This window comes from Pogona vitticeps, chromosome 1, assembly GCF_051106095.1.
Source record: "Pogona vitticeps strain Pit_001003342236 chromosome 1, PviZW2.1, whole genome shotgun sequence".
Classification (NCBI taxonomy): Eukaryota; Metazoa; Chordata; class Lepidosauria; order Squamata; family Agamidae; genus Pogona; species Pogona vitticeps.
Window position 1 is genome coordinate 72,887,888 of NC_135783.1, and position 23,568 is coordinate 72,911,455.

At 39.4% G+C, this 23,568-nt stretch overlaps 1 protein-coding gene across 1 annotated transcript; it reads right to left on the bottom strand.

Annotated features, from left to right (window-relative positions):
• Positions 1 to 243: 243 nt before the first annotated feature.
• On the bottom strand, positions 244 to 17,872 carry VIP (vasoactive intestinal peptide). Its single transcript, XM_020804207.3, has 7 exons — positions 17,549 to 17,872; positions 16,037 to 16,153; positions 7,802 to 7,942; positions 7,270 to 7,374; positions 5,152 to 5,286; positions 4,569 to 4,689; positions 244 to 2,402 (listed from the first exon to the last, which is right to left on the bottom strand). Exons 2-7 carry the CDS (start codon positions 16,141 to 16,143, stop codon positions 2,394 to 2,396), a joined length of 618 nt encoding a protein of 205 aa, XP_020659866.3. The 5' UTR covers positions 16,144 to 16,153; positions 17,549 to 17,872; the 3' UTR covers positions 244 to 2,393.
• Between the last annotated feature and the right edge of the window lie 5,696 nt (positions 17,873 to 23,568).

Genomic DNA, 23,568 nt, shown 5'->3' on the forward strand with positions numbered 1-23,568 from the left:
ACTAATGTCAATAACATTCAGGGTGGTCTTTGTTATATGAAGTTTGGGATTCTTTCTCTTGCTGGCACCATGGGCATAATATTGCATACCAATGTCAGGCCATTTCCTGGCATTTTTGACTCATGGATGCAGAAGTATAATATCTCAGAGGTTTGTTTTAAGGATTGAATTAAATCAGAGGCCTGGATTGAAGTATACCACCTAACAATGTCTCAGATGACAGCGGTACTGATAAAGCAAGGATTTTTGCAATGATAACAAAACATCTTTATTGTCTGCATATTTCACTGGTTACATTCAGTTTGAAAAAATAGTAAAGTGTCTCCAGTCCTACTTATATATATTCAGAATACCTCCATCAGTAAACATACACAGAATCAAATGCAGAATAGTCCATAGCATCAATGATTTGATTACATGATACAAATCAGAGGGGCTGAGTGTGTCACCTTTTGGCAGCTGAGCCTATAGTCCATTAGCTACATCATGTTACGGTGAGGAAGAATGAATATATAGAATATTTATGTGACTCTGTTTAGGAAAATCTTCCAGGTTTTCAATAATAGTACATTCTTGTATGGGAAAAAGACAGCATTCTGTCTTTCTTCTTGAATGGATGAGCTTTCAAAAAGAGTTATGCTTTTGTGAAATATCTGTTCTAATTGAGCAGACATATTCATTGCACACAGATATGAACCTCTCCAAAAAGGGACATAACTTGTCTCATTTTTTAGTATTCCTGGAATAAATCAGGTAGTTTGAGGAAAGGCAGAAATGCCATCATCATGCCTTTTGCCTCTGGGGTAAGTCATTTCCATGGCTGGTTCTGTTATTACAACTATACAAAACCAAAATACTTCTAGAGTTTTTACTCAGTTTACTGAAATAATTAGTCTAAGCATCTCAGAGTTCCTAATTACATCTTGCTTAGTTAATGCCTCCAGATCTGTCTGGAAATTTGCCCTGGGAAAAATGCCAATAGGAAGTTCAAAATGCATGCAACCCACCTGAGAAATTTTGTGAATCATATTGGAAATAGTTTATTCCCCCAAGACATTCTAGGCAATGTTTTAGCAACGAAGGATCCAACATTCATTAGCAAGTCATTCTGTACCCTATCTTTGCACTGAGAAGAAAGAAAAACTCTTTAACTACCCAAAGAAGGAGTATCAAAATGGTAACTTATGTGTTAAAGGGCAATTGATCTGCATTCACTGATCTTGTGTATGCAACAGCAGTGGCGTAGCATGGGTTGCCAGCACCCAGGGCAAGGCAAGTATTGCACCCCCTAACCCATGGATGGTGAGCACTCCTGGTGGCCTCGGCACCTTCACCATGGCTTGGAACTCCCCCAGTGGGGGCCCATGAAACCCATGGTGGTGGGAGCAGCTCCACATATGAGACTAATGTCTGGACCACCGGACACTAGGCTGGGGCTGGGCCCCTCTGGCGGCAGCAGCAGTCTCCCAACATCAGCCTTCTGGCACACAAAGTGGGGCTCGGCCTTGTGGGGGTGGCAGCGGGGTCTCACCTGCTTTCCTATATTGTGAATAAACCCCACCCTGTGGTCGTGGGAATATTCAGGAGTTAAGATGGCCAGTGCCGCCCAGGGGTAGGCAGGGAAGGGCAGTCCCTGTTGGCCAGCCAGAGTTGGTCTTCAGAAGCCAGGAGGGTCACCTGCAAACCCAGTGTGGAGCCCACCCACATGCCCACCTCTTCCTGGCCCTGGACAAGTCAGGGGTGGGATACAACCTTTGTGACCTACAAGAGCCACGAAATTCTCTTTTTCTGCTGCACTGAAATAGAGGGGTGACAGAAGGGAGGGGGACATTTCATGCAGGAAGGCCAGTTCTAGGGTGGAGATGAAGCTCCTGAGCTGCAGGGGGAGGGGGGAACTTTCATTGCTGATTCTGTGCCCACCTTCCTGAATCACAGTTTAATTGCTGATTTTTTTTCCTTTTGGAATTCTGCTCCTCTAATAATGTTGTGCCCAAGGCAACCACCCCTGCGGCCCAGCCCATGCTACCCCACTGGGAAAGCAGCAGATTCATATACTTTTCTGGGCCTTACAAACAACCTTTCAAAAGCAGTTATCAAAATAACAGATTTATAGTGTAACACATAACACAGCTTGTTTGAGTTCCACTAACATATGTACAGATTTAGGTAGTCACTCTAAAGTAATAATTATTTACAATGTAAACATCCACTTTTAGTACCTATATATATTTAAGAAACAAAAATATCACAAATTTCACTTCACAATATATCTGTTTTGGTTTAAATGCAGTCATTTATTTGAAATACTATGAGAAACTCAAAAAATAGTTTGATTTTGTCTTTTGGACTTTTAAAGGATTTTTTGCAGGTTTTTTGTTTTCAAAATGAAGTCTTCAGATGTGCTAGAGAAAAAAGAAAAAAAAAGAAAACGTTTTAGATACATTATCTTAATAACCTATAATTGTATTTGAAGACTGTAAAACAGAACTTTAAAAAGGGGAGGAGATGTGTTCTTAAGCTGGAAATAGCTATGAGTGGTCTGAGTCTGGCTAATTAATAAATTGCACAAAATGTACTGCTTCTTGCATCCTTCGAGTGATAAATAACAGATCTAGAAAATTACTGTCATCTGATGCTCCAGACAGTAAGGGAAAACAGAAAAGCGATACAACATTGGCTTAGTTTCAGCTGCTAGAGCTCTAAATGGAGGGCCTTTCTACCTCCATGGCTTTTGTAGAATCCACTGACAATGCATGCCTCTGGCCCTTTCCAAAGCTTCTTTACCTGTATTAGACCTCCATGTGAAAAGATGCTTGACCTACCCATATGCACACCTGAATCTCTGTGGGCTTCCCACTCTTAGCGTTTGTGGTCTGCATGGCAGTGATGTGGAACGGCATCAGGAGGGGGCAAGTTCTAGTGGTCAAGGGCCAATTTTCTGCCTCTAAGGCCTCTCACTACTGAAAATGTGAAGTAATTTTCTGAAGGTCAGAAGCGTCCAGTTTGATTTGTTAGGGTGAGGCATTCTAAGTGACAAAAGAACAGTGAATGCAATTTTTTGTTCTTTTCCCCCTACCACGGGGGTCTTGGGTACATCTGAGGGCTGCATCCAACCCAAAGGCTGCATTTTGCCAACCCCCTAGACTTGCACCTAGTCTTGCACCCTCTAATGACCGGCTAGCTGCTGAAGGGTAGAGGTGCCTTGCAGCTCCTAAACTACAGTAATCTGCTGCCTTGTTGCCACAGAGGATGCTATCCTGTTACCAGGACTGAAAAAGATTTGTCTCTCAGCCCTATTAACAGGCAATACTTTTTCCTTTGCCATGAGCAGCAAAAACTCTTAGGGTGGCTCTGCTCTTGCAGTACAGCCAGGTTTCATTGTTCCAACTAAGCCTGCTTTGTATTGATATAATGGCTCATACATTTGGGCTGCTAGTGATGAGTAAAAGGTGATGCAGTTGTATTGGCTGCAGCCTCTCTAGGACAATGTTAAGATATATGCAACTGGACTCCTCAAACCCTCCAGGGAGGAGGGAAGAATCAGCATGTAAGTGTTACAGAATCAAATAAACATTTTTAAAAGGGGACAAGGACGACTCTGTCACTAAGCATGTTCATGAGGTTGCAGGATGCTTGAGATATTGAGTTGTAATTGGAAAAGAAAAACAGCAAAACAATGGTAATGGAATGACTTGACCAGTACTTTAGTTTAGACAAACCAGGGATGAAGGGGTGGCAACAGGAACCAGCAGCATACATTGGTTCAAAGGGCTATAACTTTACACATCTGTTATTTAGTATTAGGAGAGATTCTATGACAGCTTCCTTAGCTTTGGAGGACACCCTATAACTTTGTTCATAACTGTCACACCTGACAAAACCATTTCCCATTAGTTATGTTTCATAGGATTCCTTTGCAGTTGTTGTTGGTGGGCTACTCTGGTTAAGTTCAAACCCTGCTAACTGCAGAGCATCCTCTATTTGGCACTAATTGCCTGACTGTACCCATATTATGGGTGGTACCCACTGATGAGACCCTCTTGACCTTTCTACAATGTCCCCATTGACCCATCCTCAGTTTGAATGTCGCTGCAGGAAAGAACTTATTTAAACAAGTATGATATGCCAGGAATGACTTCTACAGTATTCAGAAATGGCTTTAATTTCAATCAATCAGAAGGATGTGCAAAAGAGGAAAAAGGTGTGGGAATCTTCTTTTTTTTTAATTAAAAGCAGTGCCGATGCAATTATCTTCAGAGACACAGTATTCATCCTAATTTAACAGGAGTCAAGCTGGGTGTCATAGCTTAATACACAGAAAGAAAAACCCAAGTGAACAGAGTAGCTTAATAGTATCAAAGCACTAATTTTCATTAGAAATATCAAATGGAAACCACATAGTTATTTAATGCATGCAATTATCTTCTTGATATATAATTCCCAAAGAAATGTCATACGGGAATCATGTCATTAAGATTTTCTTTTTTAAAGCCCACCTTGGGTACGTCAATGATACAGTGCTTACTAATAAAGTGATTTCCTGTGCCCAGGGAAAAGTTCTAACTTACTGGGGAGAGATTACTCAGAAGTTCCAGCTCATCTACAGTGACACCATCATAGTTCTCTAGGTACGCCGGTTCGAGAACATCCATGTCATCCTGGTGGCTGGATGGGTTGAGTTCCCCCTCACTGTTGTAGACCATAAAAATCCAAGAAGCAAATTAATCTTAGAAATGTTCTCTTTCATTGTACCATACTTTAAAAACTTTTATTAAAATGACACAATCAACCTAGCCTTATTATGTAAAACAATGCAAAGAACTTCAAGTGAAAACGGGTTTCTTCAAGAGACAATGGCAGAACATTTTATTTAATAAAAATAATTAAGTAACCGTGTTCAGGAGCAAATGGAAGATTTCTCAGATTCTTCATTAAATTATGCCTTGCATAGAATATGCTCAGAAAAATAAAACGGGCCTGGATCCATCTCCTCTTTCTTTCTGTGCATAGTCGCTTTTCTTTAAACTATTTTTATTATAAATTCCTCTCAATTGAAAGCTAGCATGAGAAAACATTGCTTGCTCTTTTTTTAAACTGCTGATAGCAGATTATGGCTCTAGATTATTATTATTTTGTGCTCTTCCCTCCTACCTTCTTTTTCCAGCTAAGACAGAGTCCAGATATTTCTTCACAGCCATCTGCTTGCGTAAGCGGCTGTAGTTGTCAGTGAAGACAGCATCTGAATGGCGTTTGACTGGCATCTGTTCATCAAGAGGACTGTTATCTCTTGAATGGAAAAAAGAATGCCAATTAACACATTTATTCATAATCCCCTAGTCTGTGCTCCTGAAAGTCAGAGATGGAAAAAGTTTCATTTTGGGCCTCCTGGTCTAAGAATAACCAGTCAATATTCTCTGCTGAATCAGGAGAGTGGCAAGTTCATTCTCAATTTAAAAAAAACTTAAGCACTGTGCCCTAATTTCCTGACTTTGGTATGCAGGCTAATTAAATACGTCTAATGTCTCTTATTTTGGCTTCGTTCACTAGCATGCAAAATGTTGTCCTTTCCATTCCTAGCTTCTCCTGATATGACTAGGAAAAAATCCAACATGAAGCCTTGGAGACTTGTTGCTATTCATACCAGGCTAGACAGAACAGGGGTCTCACTCAACGTTATCCCAAGAAAGTCAGTAGATGAAATTAGAAGAACCATTAAGTTTGCTTTTAAAGAATGAAATCCCATTGAAATCCACACATTTCTAATTGTTTTCAAGCAAAGTAACTTTTTCTAGATGCTTTTTAGGGAACATATAGTGCCTTCACATTTTATTATAGTATAATAAAGCTGCCTTTGCCCTTCATGTGAAGGAGAAAGCGGCTACTAGCCAGGATGGCTACTAGGATGACTACATATAGATGGCATACTCTCCTACTGAACTAAATTCCTACACTCTGTGTTTCTTTTAAACCAGTTAGGAACTACCAGGTTTTGAAATGTGGCTTTCAAATGTTGTTCTCAGAATGGCGGGTGCTGGATCAGTGCAACATCTTGAACTGTCAAGATTATCTGGCTTCAAAGGTCAATTTCATAAGCAAACATGAGGATCTCTGGTTTCTATCTTCCTTCTGCAACTGCTTCCACCCACCCACCCCTGAAAGAATAGGTTGCAGTAGTGTGGGAGCTGTAATAGGAAGGAGCATACTGATAGAAGTCAAGGATAGAAGTCAAGAAGAAGTCACACCTCATTCCCAAGAAACAATTAAAAGTATATTTTGACTACAAATCTTTGTTACCTGTATCTGTTTTTGCCAAACAGTGGCCAAAATCCGGTTGCTTAGCGTAGTCAATCACACTAGGGTAGGCTCCTTGAATCAATAGGGAATTGGAAAGTCAAAGCCATTGATTCAAATGGGTCAACTCCAACTGCAAACTGTTAGCATAGTAAGTGACAGGTAGAATATGTCTATTTGAATCCATGAAAATTATGGAGGAGATGACTTACTAAATCCTCAGTGATTCAATGGGCATAAAGGAAAAGGTAAAGGTTCCCCTTGACATTTTTAGTCCAGTTGTGTCCGACTCTAGGGAACGGTGCTCATCCTGTTTTCAAGCCGTAGAGCCAGTGCTTGTCCAAAGACAGTTTCTGTTGCCACGTGGCCAGCGTGACCAGGGAACGCCGTTTTACCTTCCCACCAAGGTGGTACCTATTTATCTACTCGCATTTGCATGCTTTCGAACTGCTAGGTTGGCGAGGAGCTGGGACAAAGTGACGGGAGCTCACTCTGTCGTGTGGATTTGATCTTACGACTGCTGGTCTTCTGACCCTGCAGCACAGGCTTCTGCAGTTTAGCCCACAGCGCCACCACGTCTCAATGGGCATACTCTAGTGCAAAATACTATGCCAAGCAATAGGATTTGGGTCATTGCACAAGAATTTGTATTTTACACAGCAGTAGCATGAGATTGGTGTCAGGTCTTCCCCACTGCTGCTTTTGCCTGTTGTGTGTAACAAAAATGATGAGGTGTAATAATAGAAAATGCCACTTCAACTCTGGCTTAGATTTCTAGGTAAAGAACTCAGCTACAACAAATGCATCCTTCCTCACTACAAAAAAATCTTTGAACAACCTTTTCCCTACAATATAGTATGGATATGTAACCATCCTATAAACACACTGGATCGTCATAAACCATTTCCAAAAGGAGTCCTTCAAAGACATGTGAAGAGCAACTTCCACACTGGGAAAGCGAACAGTGTAGCCACTCACCCAACTCTTTTTCCAATCAGGGATTCCAAATACCTTCTTGCAGACAGCTGACCCAACAGTTTGCTGTAGCCACTTGTGAACAGCCCATCAGCATGTCTTGTGTTTCTGTAATGGCAAAAGTCATAAATAACTACGCTGCCAAGCAGACCATTTTCCATAGCCTGGATAAGTCACTTTTTTGTTCCAAGCAAGCACAGTCATGGTTGTGAGGCTCTGAAACCTGCAAAAGGGTACATTTTCCAAACTCTACTTCAGCATGTGTTCTTAAAGTGAAGGGCAATTTCATCCTTACCCCTGATGTGCACTCAGCTGGCCAGTAACTGCAACTACAAATCCACTGGATCATCTCAAACCACAAATATCCCCAGTGCTGGCAATGCATCTTATCTAGTAACACAAACAGGGCTTATATGCCACAAAAAAGGGAGGCAACAGCCAGAGAGTTCCTTCAAACTTACGACCACTTCCTTCAAAATCACTTTGTTTGTGCATTCATATTTGCATTTATTACTAGATTTAAAAACAGTCTTACCTATCAATTGCTCTGGACACATCAAAATAGAATTTGTCGTTCTCTGGGAGTGTAGCCTGCAAAATATCACCCTCGGGTTTTAATGATCCTTGAGCACGCTCAGATTCACTGGCTCCATCATATGGCATCCTGTTTCCTAATCTGATTGGGGGTGGGAGAAAATGAAGCAACATTTTTTAAAAACTAGAGGAGTCTTACAATTAATTGAAAAGAAACAAAACTTGGCATGCGAACAATGAAGATGATCAATCAGCAAAGAGTGTAGCGAACAATGAAGATGATCAATCAGCAAAGAGTGTAAAGATATTTCATAGTGAAGACATTATACAGGACTGTAGTCACTTTCATGGTGAAAGAAGCTAGGCTGAGTCTCGATCTTTTATTCTACCACCAGCAGGCAAATTTTCATTCAGACAGGCCTTTGGCAGTTAAACTGTTTTGCCAATGGTGAGCGAGCTTAACTGATTAGTTACTGCCTAATTATATTTTAACTTATGTCTTGTTGTTGCATTTTCTTAATACTTGAATGTTATAATTAATCATGTGTGGAAGGAAAGTGTGGTGTACATTTACTAAATAAGTAATAAGTAAATGTATGTGTTTTACCATATGCATTGTGTATCATTAGCCTTTGAAATTATACCAGGATCGCCTTTGTAAATAATAACTCTACATGAAGAAAGAAACCATAGTATGTTAACCATGTAATCCACAGCAAAATCAAAGCAACAGAAGAGGTTTCAACACATGTGTAAGCCTCCACTTCAAATCAGTGGGATTCAAATCCAAAGTTACTGGATCAGACCCACATTATTGACCTAATTCATTTTTAGGGTGGGGGTGGGGTGGACGAGAGTTCTGAAGTATAATTTACATGCATATGACTATAAAAGTTTGGACTGATCAGTCTGTCTTATACCAAATTGTTACCTCATTTCATAAATTACAAATATGATGGCAATAGGATCATATTATCCTGAATGCAAATCCTCTCTCTGCCATGAAACAATGAGGGATCATAGGCTATTCGCATCACCTCAGCTTGACCTCCCATAACAGAGTTATTGTTGGGATTAATTGAGGAAAAAGGGAACCATGAATGCCACTATCATCTCATTGGAGGCAAGGAGGCATGACAATCAAGGAATTAAGTAGTTAAATCACAACTATTTCAGATTTCTATCCCAACCTTCCTTCAATGCACCCAGGCTAGGATACAAGACCCTTCAGCACCCCCATTTTGTGCTCTGCACAAACTAGTGAGGTATGTCAGAGTGAGAGAGTGGGTGAATGGCCCAATGTTACCCAGTCAGTTTCATAGTCCATTGAGACTTAATATACTTATATCTCCCAGGTCCAAGCCCAGAACTCTAACTATTGCTCTATGCACTATTCCTTCTCTCCCTCTGCATACACACACACACACAGAGAGTTTTTAAGGCTAACAATGTAGTAATGTAAAGGACTTTGGACAGCAAATAAAAAGGACTTAAAGGTAAAGGTAAAGGTTCCCCTTGACATTTTTAGTCCAGTCGTGTCCGACTCTAGGGGGCGGTGCTCATCCTGTTCTTCAAGCCGTAGAGCCAGTGCTTGTCCAAAGACAGTTTCCGTTGTCATGTGGCCAGCGTGACTACGGAATGCTGTTTTACCTTCCCACCAAGGTGGTACCTATTTATCTACTTACATTTACATGCTTTCGAACTGCTAGGTTGGCAGGAGCTGGGACAAAGCGATGGGAGCTCACTCCATCGTGTGGATTCGATCTTATGACTGCTGGTCTTCTGACCGTGCAGCACAGGCTTTTGCGGTTTAGCCCGCAGCACCACCACGTTCCCTGAAACTGAGTTTCTTGCTTCTAGAAACTCAGTTTTAATCCTCAAATACTTTGATGTACACAAATAAATTTTCACAATGCAGCCCATATCCTGTGGGGTGCTACATGTGTGGGCTTAATCTTATACAAATCCCTCAGTGACTTTCTACATGTAGATGAATGTTTCTCTCTTTTGTTGCTTTCATTAACACACTGATTACCTCGAGATTTGTAATATTGGCATCACCACTTTTTATCTCCTAGTTAGCAATGTCTCAGATGCTGCTGATGCTTTGATTTCCAAGTTTACCTAGCAAAACTTGATAAATTTTGCACATCACCAAGTTGTGCCTGCATTGGCAGGTCTGGCACATTTTAGGGAATAGGGTATCCTGATGATTTCAATGATAAATAAATAAATAAAATAAATAAAAGACCTAATGTGTTGCATCCAGCATGACATGAGCCAAGGTGTTATTGTTGCTTTCTAAGAAGCTGTGTAGGTACTAGTGGAAAAATCAATGAACCCCACACATGTAGCACCCCATAGGATATGGGCTGCATTGTGAAAATTTTATTTGTGTACATCAAAGTATTTGAGGATTAAAACTGAGTTTCTGGAAGCAAGAAAATTATGCACTAGGGGAATGGCACTACTGGATGCAATTCACAGAAATAACTTAATGGACAAAAGACTGAACATGCTAATGTTAAATACAATCACACTAACTAATTTAAAATTGAAGTTGCAGTCCTATCCTACACTTACATTTAGAGGAAGAATAAACTGAAAAAGGCAAATGATGTGTAGAAATATTACAAAATTTGTAAATGAAATGTAACAGTTCCTCATTTTTGGTTCAGGAAATGAACCATAAATGTTTTGCTGCTGCTGTTCTAAAGGTGTTAATTAGAGATGGGGACAAATATAAAAACAAATTGCTATTTTTGATTAATATAGCCAATTCATCATATATTCGTCGATACATATTCATCAAATTTTAAGTCCTGATGAATACGACTTGATGAATATTTTCCCAGTTTTATTTGTTGCTCCATCAATATTCACCTATATTCATTACCCTTTTGGGGGCCTCTCTATGCCATCTCTCAGCTTGCTGTTGCCAGTCAGAAGCTCTGATCCATCAGGAGATCCTGGATTGGCCTGTTAGACAGCCAATAGCACTGCTGAAAGAGCTGTGGATGTGGGTGTAAATTTTACAGAGGCTTTATTTGGTGTGTGGCTGTGGAATCCCTTTCCCAACAACATTTAATTCCTGTGGTTGTGTCTGTGTCTCACTCTGAGACATAGTTGGCAGGGGTTTAAGTTTAAAAAACGTAGTTACTTTTGGAGGCTTGTGTTAACTTGTGTCTCTTCAGGCACGTGGGTGGAGAGGAATTTGGTGTGTGACAGTGTGGGCCAAATACCTCAGTGCCCAATGGGGACACAGTCTACTTTGCTGCCAATTGCCTCAGTGCCTGATAGGGCCAAAAAGTCTGCTTTGCTGCCAATTGCCTCAGTGCCCAATGGGGCCAAAGTCTACTTTGCTGTCACGTGCCTCAGTGTCTGATGGGGCCAAACTCTACCTCAATGACAAATACCTCATTGTCTCCTGGGGGAAAACTCTACGTCACTGCCAAATGTGATGTTGCTGAAGACAAGCTCTGCTCCAATGTCTCATCCCTCTGTGTGCCTGCCAGAGACAAATCAAACTCCCTAATTGCCATCTGCTTCTGTGCTGCGTAGTAAACTATCCTGGGGGGACCCAATTTGTGGGTGAATAACATAGATGCCTGATATCTAATCTTCCCCAAACTTGGCAGGCATGTTGGGGAAAGACATAGGAGGCTTTGGTGTGATTTAGGATTCTCTAAGTACCTGGGGGGAACGTTACTGGGGGTGCCCTCCTTATGACTATATAGCGCAGGGGGTCCATTAACCAATGTTTACCAAACTTTCTGAACTTTTAGAAAAATCATCTGAGGAAGCTTCTCTGAAAATTTGGTGTCTTTAGCTGCTTGGGGAGCAGTTTTATAGCATTTTATAGTGAAAAAGAATTGACAAATTGATTCATCAATTTGTCGATGAATATTCCTAAATTTGTATTTGTTGATTCATTAACCTTGATGAATCACGAATCACAATGAATCACCATTTTTTAAAATTCATCCCCATCTCTAATGTTAATCTGTGGTGTGGAGGGAATTAAAACCCTGCAGCCAGATTGTTAACTGGGGCTGGTTATAGGGAATAGATAACTTCCCTGTTACAGCAGTTCCACTGGCTGCCAGTCCATTTCTGGGCACAATTCAAAGTGCTATCTCTAACCTATAAAGCCCTAAATAGCTTGGGTCCAAACTGTCTCAAGGACCACATCTCCCTTTTTATGAGTCTTCCTCAGTGTTAAGAGGCCTTTCTCTCAGTCCCATCATCTTCACAGGTGCATATTATATATGGAAAGACCTTTAGTGCTTGCCTGTTGTTTCCATGCTCAATTCAAAGGGTTGGCTTCAGATGTTCAACCCTTGAGACCCAAGGTGGGTTAAACATCTGAAGAAAAGGCCAGACTATCATTGATTACAGAAGACCATTTGCTGGGCATATTGGAAAGAAGTTTATCTCAGTGACTGGCTACATGAGTGGCTTTTAGATGAATTGCCACGCATTACTGTTCTGACTGAGTCTTTTTTACTACTCTTTATTACTACTTGTGTTTACCATCTCTCAGGGTTATATTTGTTTGTTCCTTTTTAGTATTTGCATACTTATTGTTTCAGCTTTAATATTGTATTTTAATGATGTAAGCTGCATCTTTATACTCATTGTTCTTAGCTTTAAATATTGACTTTTAATGATGTAAACCACCATTGTATACACATTGCTTTCAGCTTTAAATATTGTCTTTCAATGATGTAAGCCCCCTTGGGTCCTTTTTAAGGAGAAGGTGGAGTAAAACTAACTAACTAACTAACTAACTAACTAACTAACTAACTAACTAACTAACTAACTAACTAACTAACTAACTAATAATACTGCTCAATTTCAAAAGGCATTGAATCTATAAGTATGGGGCAACATTCTTGGCTTTCAGAAAAACTGTTATCTCTCATTAATTTAGCCTTTTAGACTATCTTTAATGTGATATGCTTTCAATTATTCTATTAAGGCACTTTTTGTTTTTATCATTATATTTTCCATTTACAGTGAACCACCATCTTGGGTTTACAATGAGAAGGGTAGTATAGAAATATAAGTAATAAGTTTTCCCAAACTTGCTCTCAAAACCCTCAGCTAAAATTCATATTCTCTGAAGGATCCTTTGAGAAATCTAAGAAAAACACAACAGTCTTTTAATGAAGCTAGTATCAAGTTTAGGGAACCGTACCCATTACTTCTATATTATTTAATTCCTTTCAACCTTTTGGTTCTTCTAATTTTGTGATACCATTTCTCAGAATTTTCCAGTGTGATTGAGTTGCATGTAATGTTTTGGCATGCCTTTCAGTTCTTTACCTGCAAATTTTATATCTCATGCAATTTATGCGTTATGAACAATTTGCTACTTCAGTCTATGAAAATGCCCATTGCAGGCCAAGAGTCAAAGTTACTGTCATATTATCTCTTTCTTCCATGAACTGAATGCAAAGGCACGTACATTTCAAATACAAGGAGGCGAGTACATGCACATAGAATCCACCAGCAAGGTGCTACACGTACCTAATAAATAAATTTTTAGGGTGCCTCATCTGAGTGCCCTGCCCAACCATAAGTTTATACTGAATGATGTTCCATCTGTAAACAGGTACCCCGATTTGTTGTCATTGTTATCTGCTGTCAAGTCAGAACTGACTTATAATAGGGCTTGTGAAGTAAGTATTTAAAGAGTGATTTTTACTGATGCCACACCCCCATGAGTTGCCATGGCTCAGCAGGGATTTGAACGTAGGCCTCTGAATCACTCTTTCCACTACACTATATTGAATAACCTATGAGATGTAAAATTTCTGAAAATGTCCTTTTTTTCCAGAAAAAAAAAACATTTTTACCAGAAAAAAAAATTGAAATTTTGGAAACTTTACAACTCTAATCCTACCTCAAGTTAGCAACAGAGTTTTCCACTGTCATTGTTAAATCCTGCCCTATTTTCACTGCTCTGACAGTGACAAAACTAAAGAGAGGTTTTCGATAGGAGGCTTTGGATCCACTAGATCTAACCCCGTATTCCTCAGACACTACTTGAATAGGAGAGAATCCACATCAGCCAAGGAGTTAATATGAATGGATCTCTCTCCCACTCAAGGCAATCAGAGCAGCACTTTAACAATGTCTCCTCAGAAACAAACAGTAACAATGAATGTATTTTAGAAGCAATGCCTTTTTAAAATGTCCATGTGTGTTGGTGTCAGTTGTGTCAATTTTATGCAACTTCTCATAAATAATAATATGTCAAATATAGATTCACCTTCCATATTTGATCAAAAAGGTCTTAGAAACAGGCAGAACTGCTCAAGAAAAAAATGTCGTATGTCTTGAAACTTAAGAGCTGGGGTGATATTAAATGCAGAAACCAACACATGCTCTCTACATCCATAATATAAATTGGTATTCCTTTCGTTGTCAATAGGCATATCACATTGTTTCAATCTGAACTATGTAAAAAGTGTGCCCTGCAAAACTCTAGAATGTGCTCAGGAAGAAATAGTGGCATGATCAAATGATAATCTGGTTTTTTTAAAAAAAAAGTCACACTTTTCTTTACTTTAATTCTCAAGTTTCTGTCAATATGTGTAATTTAAAATAGGTTTCCATGAGATCATATATGACTTATAAAATAAATGCTGAGAAAATATAACATACCATTTGCAAATTTATTTTGGATTAAAAAGTGCATTGCACACAGTTATTTTTTTAAAAAAATTGATTGCTTTATGGAAGCCATGGGCATGTCAGATAACCTGGGCTATTTCTTTGAAAAAGATTCTATTATACTGATCCTAATGATGGTCAAATGATGATCACAAAGATAGCTGGAAAGCTTGATCTTTGGAAAGATCAAATGTTTTGTGATAGGCCAGTATCATCATTGAAGTGAAAAAGTTCAACAAGAATGCCTTTCATCTTGTTCTGCCACTTCTGAGCCTGTTCACAAGCTATTAGAGCGTAAATGTGCTTCAGAAGCATCGGCTTGACTGGCATTTCATCACTAATGACAGCTAATGTTGCCTAGACTGTTGTGTCCGGCTAGCTCAGGCTGAGAACTATAAAAAGGAGTGGATGGAACCTGAAAGTGTGTGATACAAATCTGGGTTCATCGCCTTCTTCTGTACATAATGTTTATTATTCAAAGCATATGACTCAGGCTATCATGAATAACTCAAAAGTGACCTAAAACTAGAATTTTGCTAGTGTGAAAGGAGGCAGCAAGTCTGCTTCTCTTACCACAATACACTCAACAAAAATACCTACATTCCTATTGAGTCTATCAATCAGAGGTTTATTTTACTTGGCATTTGCTATCCTAGTTCTTCAAGGACACTAATATCCTATTTAGAATGGAAGAAGTTACTGATTAAAAATGGAAAGAAGCTTTGAAGGGGGAGAGAAGAAGCCTTGAACATAAACATTTACTATTAATAACATCAGTTAAGAATGACTACTAAAATTTATGAGTGAAGGCAAGAATGCACAGGTCTGGATGGAATGCTACTGTCTCTGTACACCTGTATTAGTATAGGATTCTTTCTGCATGATCAGGAACCCTGTGTTCCAACAGCCTTATATGGCTGTGCTCCAACCCCATAGGGCTACACCACATAAACTGTACAGATGCTCAAGTAAGTATATGTAGGTTGTGACACAAGTTCTGCGACTGTGATATCAGACATCCCTTCCATCCCTAGTTGCATGTGTGAGAAAGACTATTGATAACCCCCCTCTCTCCCTCCCTCCCTCCCCCTCTCTCTTCTCTCTCTCTCTCTCTCTCTCTCTCTCTCTCTCTCTCTCTCTCTCTCTGTGTGTGTGTGTGTGTGTGTGTGTGTGTGTGTGTGTGCACAATGTGACAAATACTTTGGGTTAATTCCCACCCAAAATCAATGGGTCTAAGTTGCTTAGTAAATACATCTGTCTGTCTTCCTTTCTTGCCGAACAACCAGCAATGGGTGGCAGTAATAAGAGAATGGAAGTATAGAACATGATATATCCCATTGAGTTGTAACAAAAGAAATAACAATTTCCAAATCTCTATGCAGTTATGCTCCTCCATACCACACTTCCCCCCCCCCCCGAGGCCAGGCTAGGTGAAAAACCTCGCTGTTAGTCTTTGGCATCAACACATTTCTAACTAGTTTGACAGAGCTAGAGTAGTCATTGAATTAAATGAAGCAATTTGAACCCACTTCAGGTTTCAGTAGAAAAGCCTTACCTCATAGCTGAATATGTTCCCAGAGGTGGTAAAGCAACAGCTAGGGAGCAGAGAATACTGAGTAGGACAAAGGCGGGGAGAAGATGGGAGCCACTTCGGAGTTCCATCTCTTTGCGCCTAGTTTGGGAAAGATGATACGGATATTAACCACCCGCTGTCAATATTCCTGTCTTGCTTAAACAAAGACATTGTCTGTGATAAGTTCAAAGTAGAAACAGAAGACTTGTTCAAGGTGGAAAATTGCATGCATCTGATACAGTGGACAGATATGTGTATATTTCGCAATATGAGGAGACATTCAAAATACTGCCTTCAAACAAGCGGGATATCAGAGCCCATAAACTTCCCTTTGATGCCATTGAGTTAGCAAAGTCTGCTAATGCTAATATGAATATAAGTAACATCACGATTAGTTTCTCTTTATCATACTTATCTATAATTTTCCATCCTATAAATACATATGAGATCGAGAATACCTTCCAAGTAAATAGGGTAGGGACATATATTGGCCAATAAACAGTTTAGCTAATTAAGTATAATGTAAGTGTCAAAATATTAATTTAATATCATTTTGATTTGCAAGCATTTTTCTTCTGCTGCTAAAACAGTATCACAAAACTTCTGCAATTCTGCTACAAAAAAAAGCAAAATGTGCAGGCTTAACTTGACTGAATTTGATTTTGAAGCATGGCTTCAAATATAGCTGTTTGTAATCAAACAGGGCATTTGGTTGGAGGCATTGTTAAATTCCATGGAAATTAGTCCATAACTTCAGCATTAAGGCTTTGGGAACTAGAGACAAGCTCCTAATGAGCTGGAAAGAGTTTTTCATGTAGCTGCAGTGAGCATTAATGTATTCTCATGCAAAACCATTTATTCAGATCACAATAGCAACAACATACAAAAGCACACGGCTGCAGTAATTTCATCTGCTCTAAAAAATACAGCCAATACTACAGTTCAGGAGGAACTGCCTCCGCAGTTTAAATGGACAGTTTTGGAAGAAGTGTTACATACAGCACAACTGACACTTCAGACTTTCTTTTTACACAAAGTAGAATTTAAAAAAAACACTCATGATCTGGGGAACTTGGAAAGATAAAAACAAAACTATGGTAATAGAAAATACAAAGAGAGCTCACAAAGGGCTATGTAGGTGTAGTGGCTAAAAATAAGGTTAAAAAGCAATATTCAGGACAACGTCTGCAGTACTGATTATGTGCAAAAGGATGGGAGCTATATTTTTCTTGGAGCTGAAGAAAACTTCAGTTATCTCACACATAAATTTAGAAAGGTGCCAAAGCAGAGTCCTTTTACAGGAGTCCATTTCAGCCTGTGCAAATAAACATTCCACATCTCACTTTGGAAAGTTATATTCTTCCTACAAACAGAAATTTAAGCTGTCTCCCCCGAAGAAACACAGACACCCAGTTAAATTCCCCCGTTAGATTTTTTTTTCCTAGACTCAACTTAAATTTGGTAAGGCAAAGAGAAATACACACTTCTACTTACTAAGCAAGAAGAAGGGGTTTCTTGCCTCCTGAAGCGCAGGACAGTATCTGGAGCACAAGCAAACCAGGGAGCTTTCCTTGGTGTTGAATTCCCCTGAAGCAATTTGTTTTGGCTGCTCCTCGCAGTTCTTCTTTAGATACTGAACTGGCCTGCACAAGGAAAAGAGTCTGTTCTGCTCCTTCTAATTGCTAGTCGGAAGTTTCCCAGCTCTCTTTCCTAGGCTAATGCTCTCTCTCTCTCTCCTTCAGAGCACTCTGTGCAGCCTTTCGAGCTGCCTCATTTCATAGGGTGTATATATACAGAAGGCCACTTTTCTCCTCCAACAGGCAATCACGTTACGTTGAAGACGTCACATTCCCAAGGGGATGGATTGGAAATATCTGTGATGGCTTTGTTCAGGATGTGATGAGACAAAAGGAAGTTCATATTTAATTCATGGGAAGCCCCCTCCTCCCGACTTAAATTGATTTGTAGCTAGATTGATGAACGTTTTTAAGTGAGTAACACTGGGCTGGCCACAGAATGCAGGTTTTGTAGTACAGGGCCAAATGCTGCCCTGGAATCAGGATTGACTCATTAAGTGGCAATTGATCAGAGTGATACTAGCCTTTCTCCCACCCACCCCACCCACCCCCCGATGTAAAGGAACAAAATGTTAGAAAGCCAGAACACTCTGATATTCATGTAGAATATCAGACAGAAATCTCAGAAGATCCCCAAGGATTTTCCACCTTCAACAGCTCTTAATATGTCTTTATTTCTAAATGCTACAATTCAAGAAGAGCTCAAATGGAATACAAGTGTAAGCTGATTTTTAGTATATTGGTACAATTTGAAACAAAGTCCAAAAATCTGGTTTAATGTGATTGCATGGAATCTTATTGTGCTCTACTACGAAGTTGTACAGAGCTGCTTTGCTCCATAGCACTCCAGAGCAGAGATTATCTAGAATGTCCCTTAAAAACATTTCACTTTCCACAAGTGCCAGGTACTTCATTAAATCTGGTGAGACAGTTGCCCTGGCTTGCTTTAGGTAGGTTACTAAACAAATTCATTCCAAAATCCTGGTCATATTTGAAGGTCAGTTCCACTGAACATACTGGGCCTTTCTTCCAAATAAATATCCATAGCATTGCTGTATTAGTCTCCTCATTTTTTTTTACTTTAAACATTGAGAATCACACAAATAAATAGATAAATAAAAGACACAAGTATTGCCAGGCTAGAATCTGAAATATAAATTTGCATTGTTTGCCTGCCTTAGGTGGGACACATCTCATGTTTCTTACAATCATAATGACTGTGCATGCCATAAGGATGGCCAGAAGTAGTGGTCGCCCCCTGGTCCATCATTTTAAGTCGTCATCCCCTGGTCCATGTTTACCTGTTTCAGCAGTCCCAGCTTAATAAAGCTAAAAATGTTGTTTAATCTGAACGATGGCTCACCAAAGCCAAAATACAGATCCTTCTTGTCATTTATCATATCTGAAAAACAGATATGAGTGCAATGAATATTTTAAGACATCCCCTCATTGTGGGAAAGTACAACCACATAACACAGCGCATACTTAATGCATGGGTTTATTCGCATTTATTAACATTTGGAAATGTGACTATAATTCCTAAAATCCCACCAGTCAATATAAGAGTCAGAATCCAGAAAAAGTGCTGTTCAGCACCAACGGAATGTTAACAGTTAGAATTCAATTTATCTTCTCCATATTGGTCACTCACTGGTGGAATAGAAGATTCCTTTCCTTCTCAGATCAATAATAGCAGTTTCAAGATGTATGCCTGAAGATAGACTCAGCCATATGTTGCAGTTCTCCTATCCTGACCCTGTTGGAACTGTCTCAGTCCCACTGGTTCCAATGAAACAAAGTTAAACATTAGGAAAACAATATTCAATTATGAATGAGTCGTGCTGGTCTGTCCCCAGCTGATCAAGCTGTACTGAATGAATTCATAAGATCCTGAATAGGTATACCAATAAAATTAGGAGTACTTACTCAAAAGTAAATCAGTTCATGCATGCAGCCCCAAACCTGATAAATAAGGAAGAGGTCACCATTTCCCCTTCATTCTAATAAATCTTCAATATTCCCTTTGTTTCGCGTATTTGGGAGTTTAAACGGTGACTATTCAGTGATCCTTAATCACATTTTCTAATCTACTTCCTTAAAAATAAAGCAAACCGAGCCAAAAAAAGAGGAATTGTCTAGAAATTTGTTTCTTAAATGACAGCTGTGACTTAAACCAGAGTTCCTGCAACACTAATTCCAGGAAGCATGTTGCTCCTGTTAATCCCTAACTGACTGAGATATATGACTGTCACCCGTAGGAATGGTAAAATGGGCACCAATCTCTTGTGATCAGTTACTTTAGGGGGTGGGAACATGACACCCAGAACCAGATCGGCCCAGACCAACTGGGGATTTCTGGGAATGAGGGTCTAAAAAAGCAACTTTTCCACATTTTGCTTCCTGATACTTTTGCTACTGTCTGACAGCACCACTTGGAAAGGGAAAAAGTGAAGGGAAAAACAGAATAAAATACAGGCAAAAAGGACATAATCCAGGAAATTCTTCTCTCCATTGAAGTGAATGGGAACAGTGTAAAGAACAAAGCAATGTTCTTCAAGGATTCCAACCAGAGAAGAGGATTCCTGAGTCTCTGAGTGATGAGGCTGAGGCCACTAGAAGTCTGTTTGTGGACCATGTTTCTCTACAATTGCCTGTTTCTCTCAAAAATGCATAATATCTGCCATTTCCAGATATACTGCCAGAGCTATGGAGGTGGCATCTATCTGTCATGTTTTTCAGATTACAACATCCAGAATCTTGCAGCAAGCATAGCTGGTGGCTTTTCCAAGTTACATTTACTTTTTCAAACTCTGAATAGGTTATAAAGAGTAACAATAAATAAAATCTTAAAAATGTTTACCACAAAAATATCGCTCAGCTACAACCCAGGTCTCAAAGAATTATCAGAGTGGTCTAATTTAAATTTGTGCTAATGTTCTCTTATAACCAGGACTGGTGAAACCTGCCACTCTCCAGATATTGAAGGGTTCTTCTTCTCATCATCCCCAATCATACTAATGGAAGTTAGGTAGTGCCGATGAGAGTTAGAGTTCAACTGAAATCTGGAGGGTTCCCCAGGCAGATTCTAAAAGAAACTGATAAAAATACGATAACCATGCTATGGGATGTATATAAAAAATTTTTAGCCTCAGGACACTCTTTTTTAATAGTGATATTCAAATGCTCTGCCTATTTATTTCTGTGTTATATTATTCTCACATTTAAATCCTGCTTTTCTACTGAGAAGCAACACTCAAGGCAACTGGTAAATGTCACAAAAACAAATGAAACAAATCAACTATATGATCACTGCAATATTCAGTAAACCTCAAAACTATTTAAAGGGCCAGTTGGAGGCGATCTGTATTCGTATGCTGCCTAAAAGCAGTGAGAGTGGGAAATCATCACAAATCTGTGGGAAATCCAATGGAATGACTGGAACTACCATCATCCTGCCCCTGTACCCTAAAACAACATTCCACAGGACATGGAATTCTCAATTATCAGAATGTTCTCTTGAAGAACACAATGTTCAGAAAGGCTCATAACAAGGGAGGCAGTTCCAGAGATAGCCAGCCACGTGTCATTTATAGTTTTAAAACCAGCATCTTAAGAGTCTGGAACGCAAACTGTCAGATTAATGTCATTTCTTTTTTATGTTCCATCTATCAGTTTAGCTACACAGCATAATACACCTGAAGAGCTCACTCTTTGCTTCTTTATTTTGACAAAAGTTACAGACGTATTAGAGCCCCTACGAAAATGCTAGGTTTTGCCATGTTTTTTGTGGTCTAAGTAAGCAAAGGCTCAAAATGGCCTGAGAGCACCACCTAGCTGTCAAATAAATCTGTTCCCTAATATTCAGAAAATGCATCCTCCCATCTCTCTCTTCTTTTTTTGGTCAGGATTGACGATGCCACCTACAAATTTTCAAAATCTGAAATACAGAAGAACCTGAATTTGTTTTTATCAGAATATGACCTGAAAAATATGCTCAGCTTCAAATTTTGATTTAAGTAAAATTATTTATAAATAAGTGCACTTAAATATACTCATTCCACTTTTTATAACCAAAAACCCTATCTGAATATGGTTCCATATCAGAGGTAAAATGCATACAGGATTTCACATCAACACTAGATAAATACATGGCAAAGGCAGGGACAGTTAAAAAGAACAATAAGAAGTGACTTCCAAGGAGGAAATATTGGATGTGTAAAATGATCTACGAGTTCCAATACCTGGGAGAAAGGAGGAAGTCACACACAGAAAGGAAAAAAAACTGCCCTTGATCATCATACAATGCAATTACACAGTAGGAAAAATGCAAATGGATATCCTGTGACGTTGCACCATGGAAGTTGGTTTCTCTAACTTAATTCACATCAACTGACCACACAAGAGTCAACAGAAAAAGAAGGGGGATTGCCAATCAGCACTTGTTGGCACCTTGTTTAAGACAACTCTTGCCCTGACCCCTGCACACAGACCCCATTCCCCCCAACCGGTCCACGGTGTCAAAACAGTTGGGGGCCACTGCTCTAATGCACCAGTACTATTTCAACCCATATATAAAGGTCAGCAAAAGAGCCAAGAACAGTTTGTGCATCATATGAGGTATGAGTCTTCTTCTGCCTCCTTTGCTCTCACTGTGAGATTTGCAGACACCAGCCTGGGCTGCATCAGTAACATTTATTGCAATTGATACATGGACAGTTGGATGAGATCACCATTCCATTAATTAAATCCCCGTTAGCTGTCCAATAAATTTGCTTTGAAGAAGTCTTCTTCCCCCACCCCTTCAACTTGACTGTTACTCAAGAAACAAGAAGAATCTTCTCTGCAGAGTAGAACAACAGCTTGATGGTGGAAAGTGCAAGTTTCTTTTGACATTGATCAAGATCTGTTCTTTGAGAATCCATCAAAGAAATTCCTGTCCACTCTAACATTTGGGCCTTTCTCTGCCATAAGAGCAAAATGAGAATCCTCCTGATTCAGCCCAAAGACCTTTCAAGCCCAGCATTGTGTTCACACAGTGACCACAAAATACACACAGGAAAGGCACAAGCACAACGTAAGTGAAACAGCAACTTCCCACTTCTAACAAGTAGTTACTTCCCACTACCATGACTCTAAGGATTTCTAAGACTCTTGGTTAGCTTTCCTCTCTCTCTCTCTCTCTCTTACACACTCACACACACACACACACACACTTTCCTGAAATGGTTATCATCATACTTTCATCTACCTGCTAATCTCACTCTTCTGTTTTCTAACCTCCTGAACCAATCTTCTTTTTATGTAAGGGCATGTCACAATGCAGGTAAGTACCCATAATGATCCAAGTATTGTACACAAATGTCCAGTCTTGCATAAATTGGTTCACATAATTTCCTCCCGTGGAGAAAAAGAGAACACAGAGACATAAACTAGGGATCTTCACGATCGGATACTCTTGTACAGGAAGTAGTTTCTACTGAAAGCTATCAGCATGGTAGAGGAAAAAACTTCAGCTAGATTTTTTTTTTAAAAAATTAATTTCGTTTTTGTTTTATTCATTTTGCTTCAAATTTTTAAAAACGCAAAGTCAGTCGAATCAATGGAATTTATAGAGAGGACTTGATTCACCAAATCCCCACTATTTTAGTGGACTGACTCTATTGTGACTTATTGTGTTAAGCAATAGGATTTCAGCAATGTTGGTATAGTAGCAGATTGGTCGACTATGACTCATGGGATCTAGATTCAAATCTCTGCCCTCTGATGGAAGCTTACTGGGAGGTGGTATGGGTAAAACCACTCCTTAAATATCTCAGATACCATTGGAAAGGTTACTCCAGAGACCATAAATCACATATGACTTGATGGCACATAACACATATTGGATATCTAGCCAAAAAAAGCTTGTGTCAAGATTAAGTAGGGGATCCCTGTGAG

Excerpts from the sequence above, each read along its gene's own strand:
- VIP (XM_020804207.3), bottom strand. The coding sequence starts at position 16,143 with ATGGAACTCCGAAGTGGCTCCCATCTTCTCCCCGCCTTTGTCCTACTC. Across the intron at positions 7,943-16,036 it reads GGAACATATTCAGCTATGAG|ATTAGGAAACAGGATGCCAT; the intron begins GTAAGGCTTTTC and ends ACCCCCAATCAG. Across the intron at positions 7,375-7,801 it reads GTGTCCAGAGCAATTGATAG|AAACACAAGACATGCTGATG; the intron begins GTAAGACTGTTT and ends TTGCCATTACAG.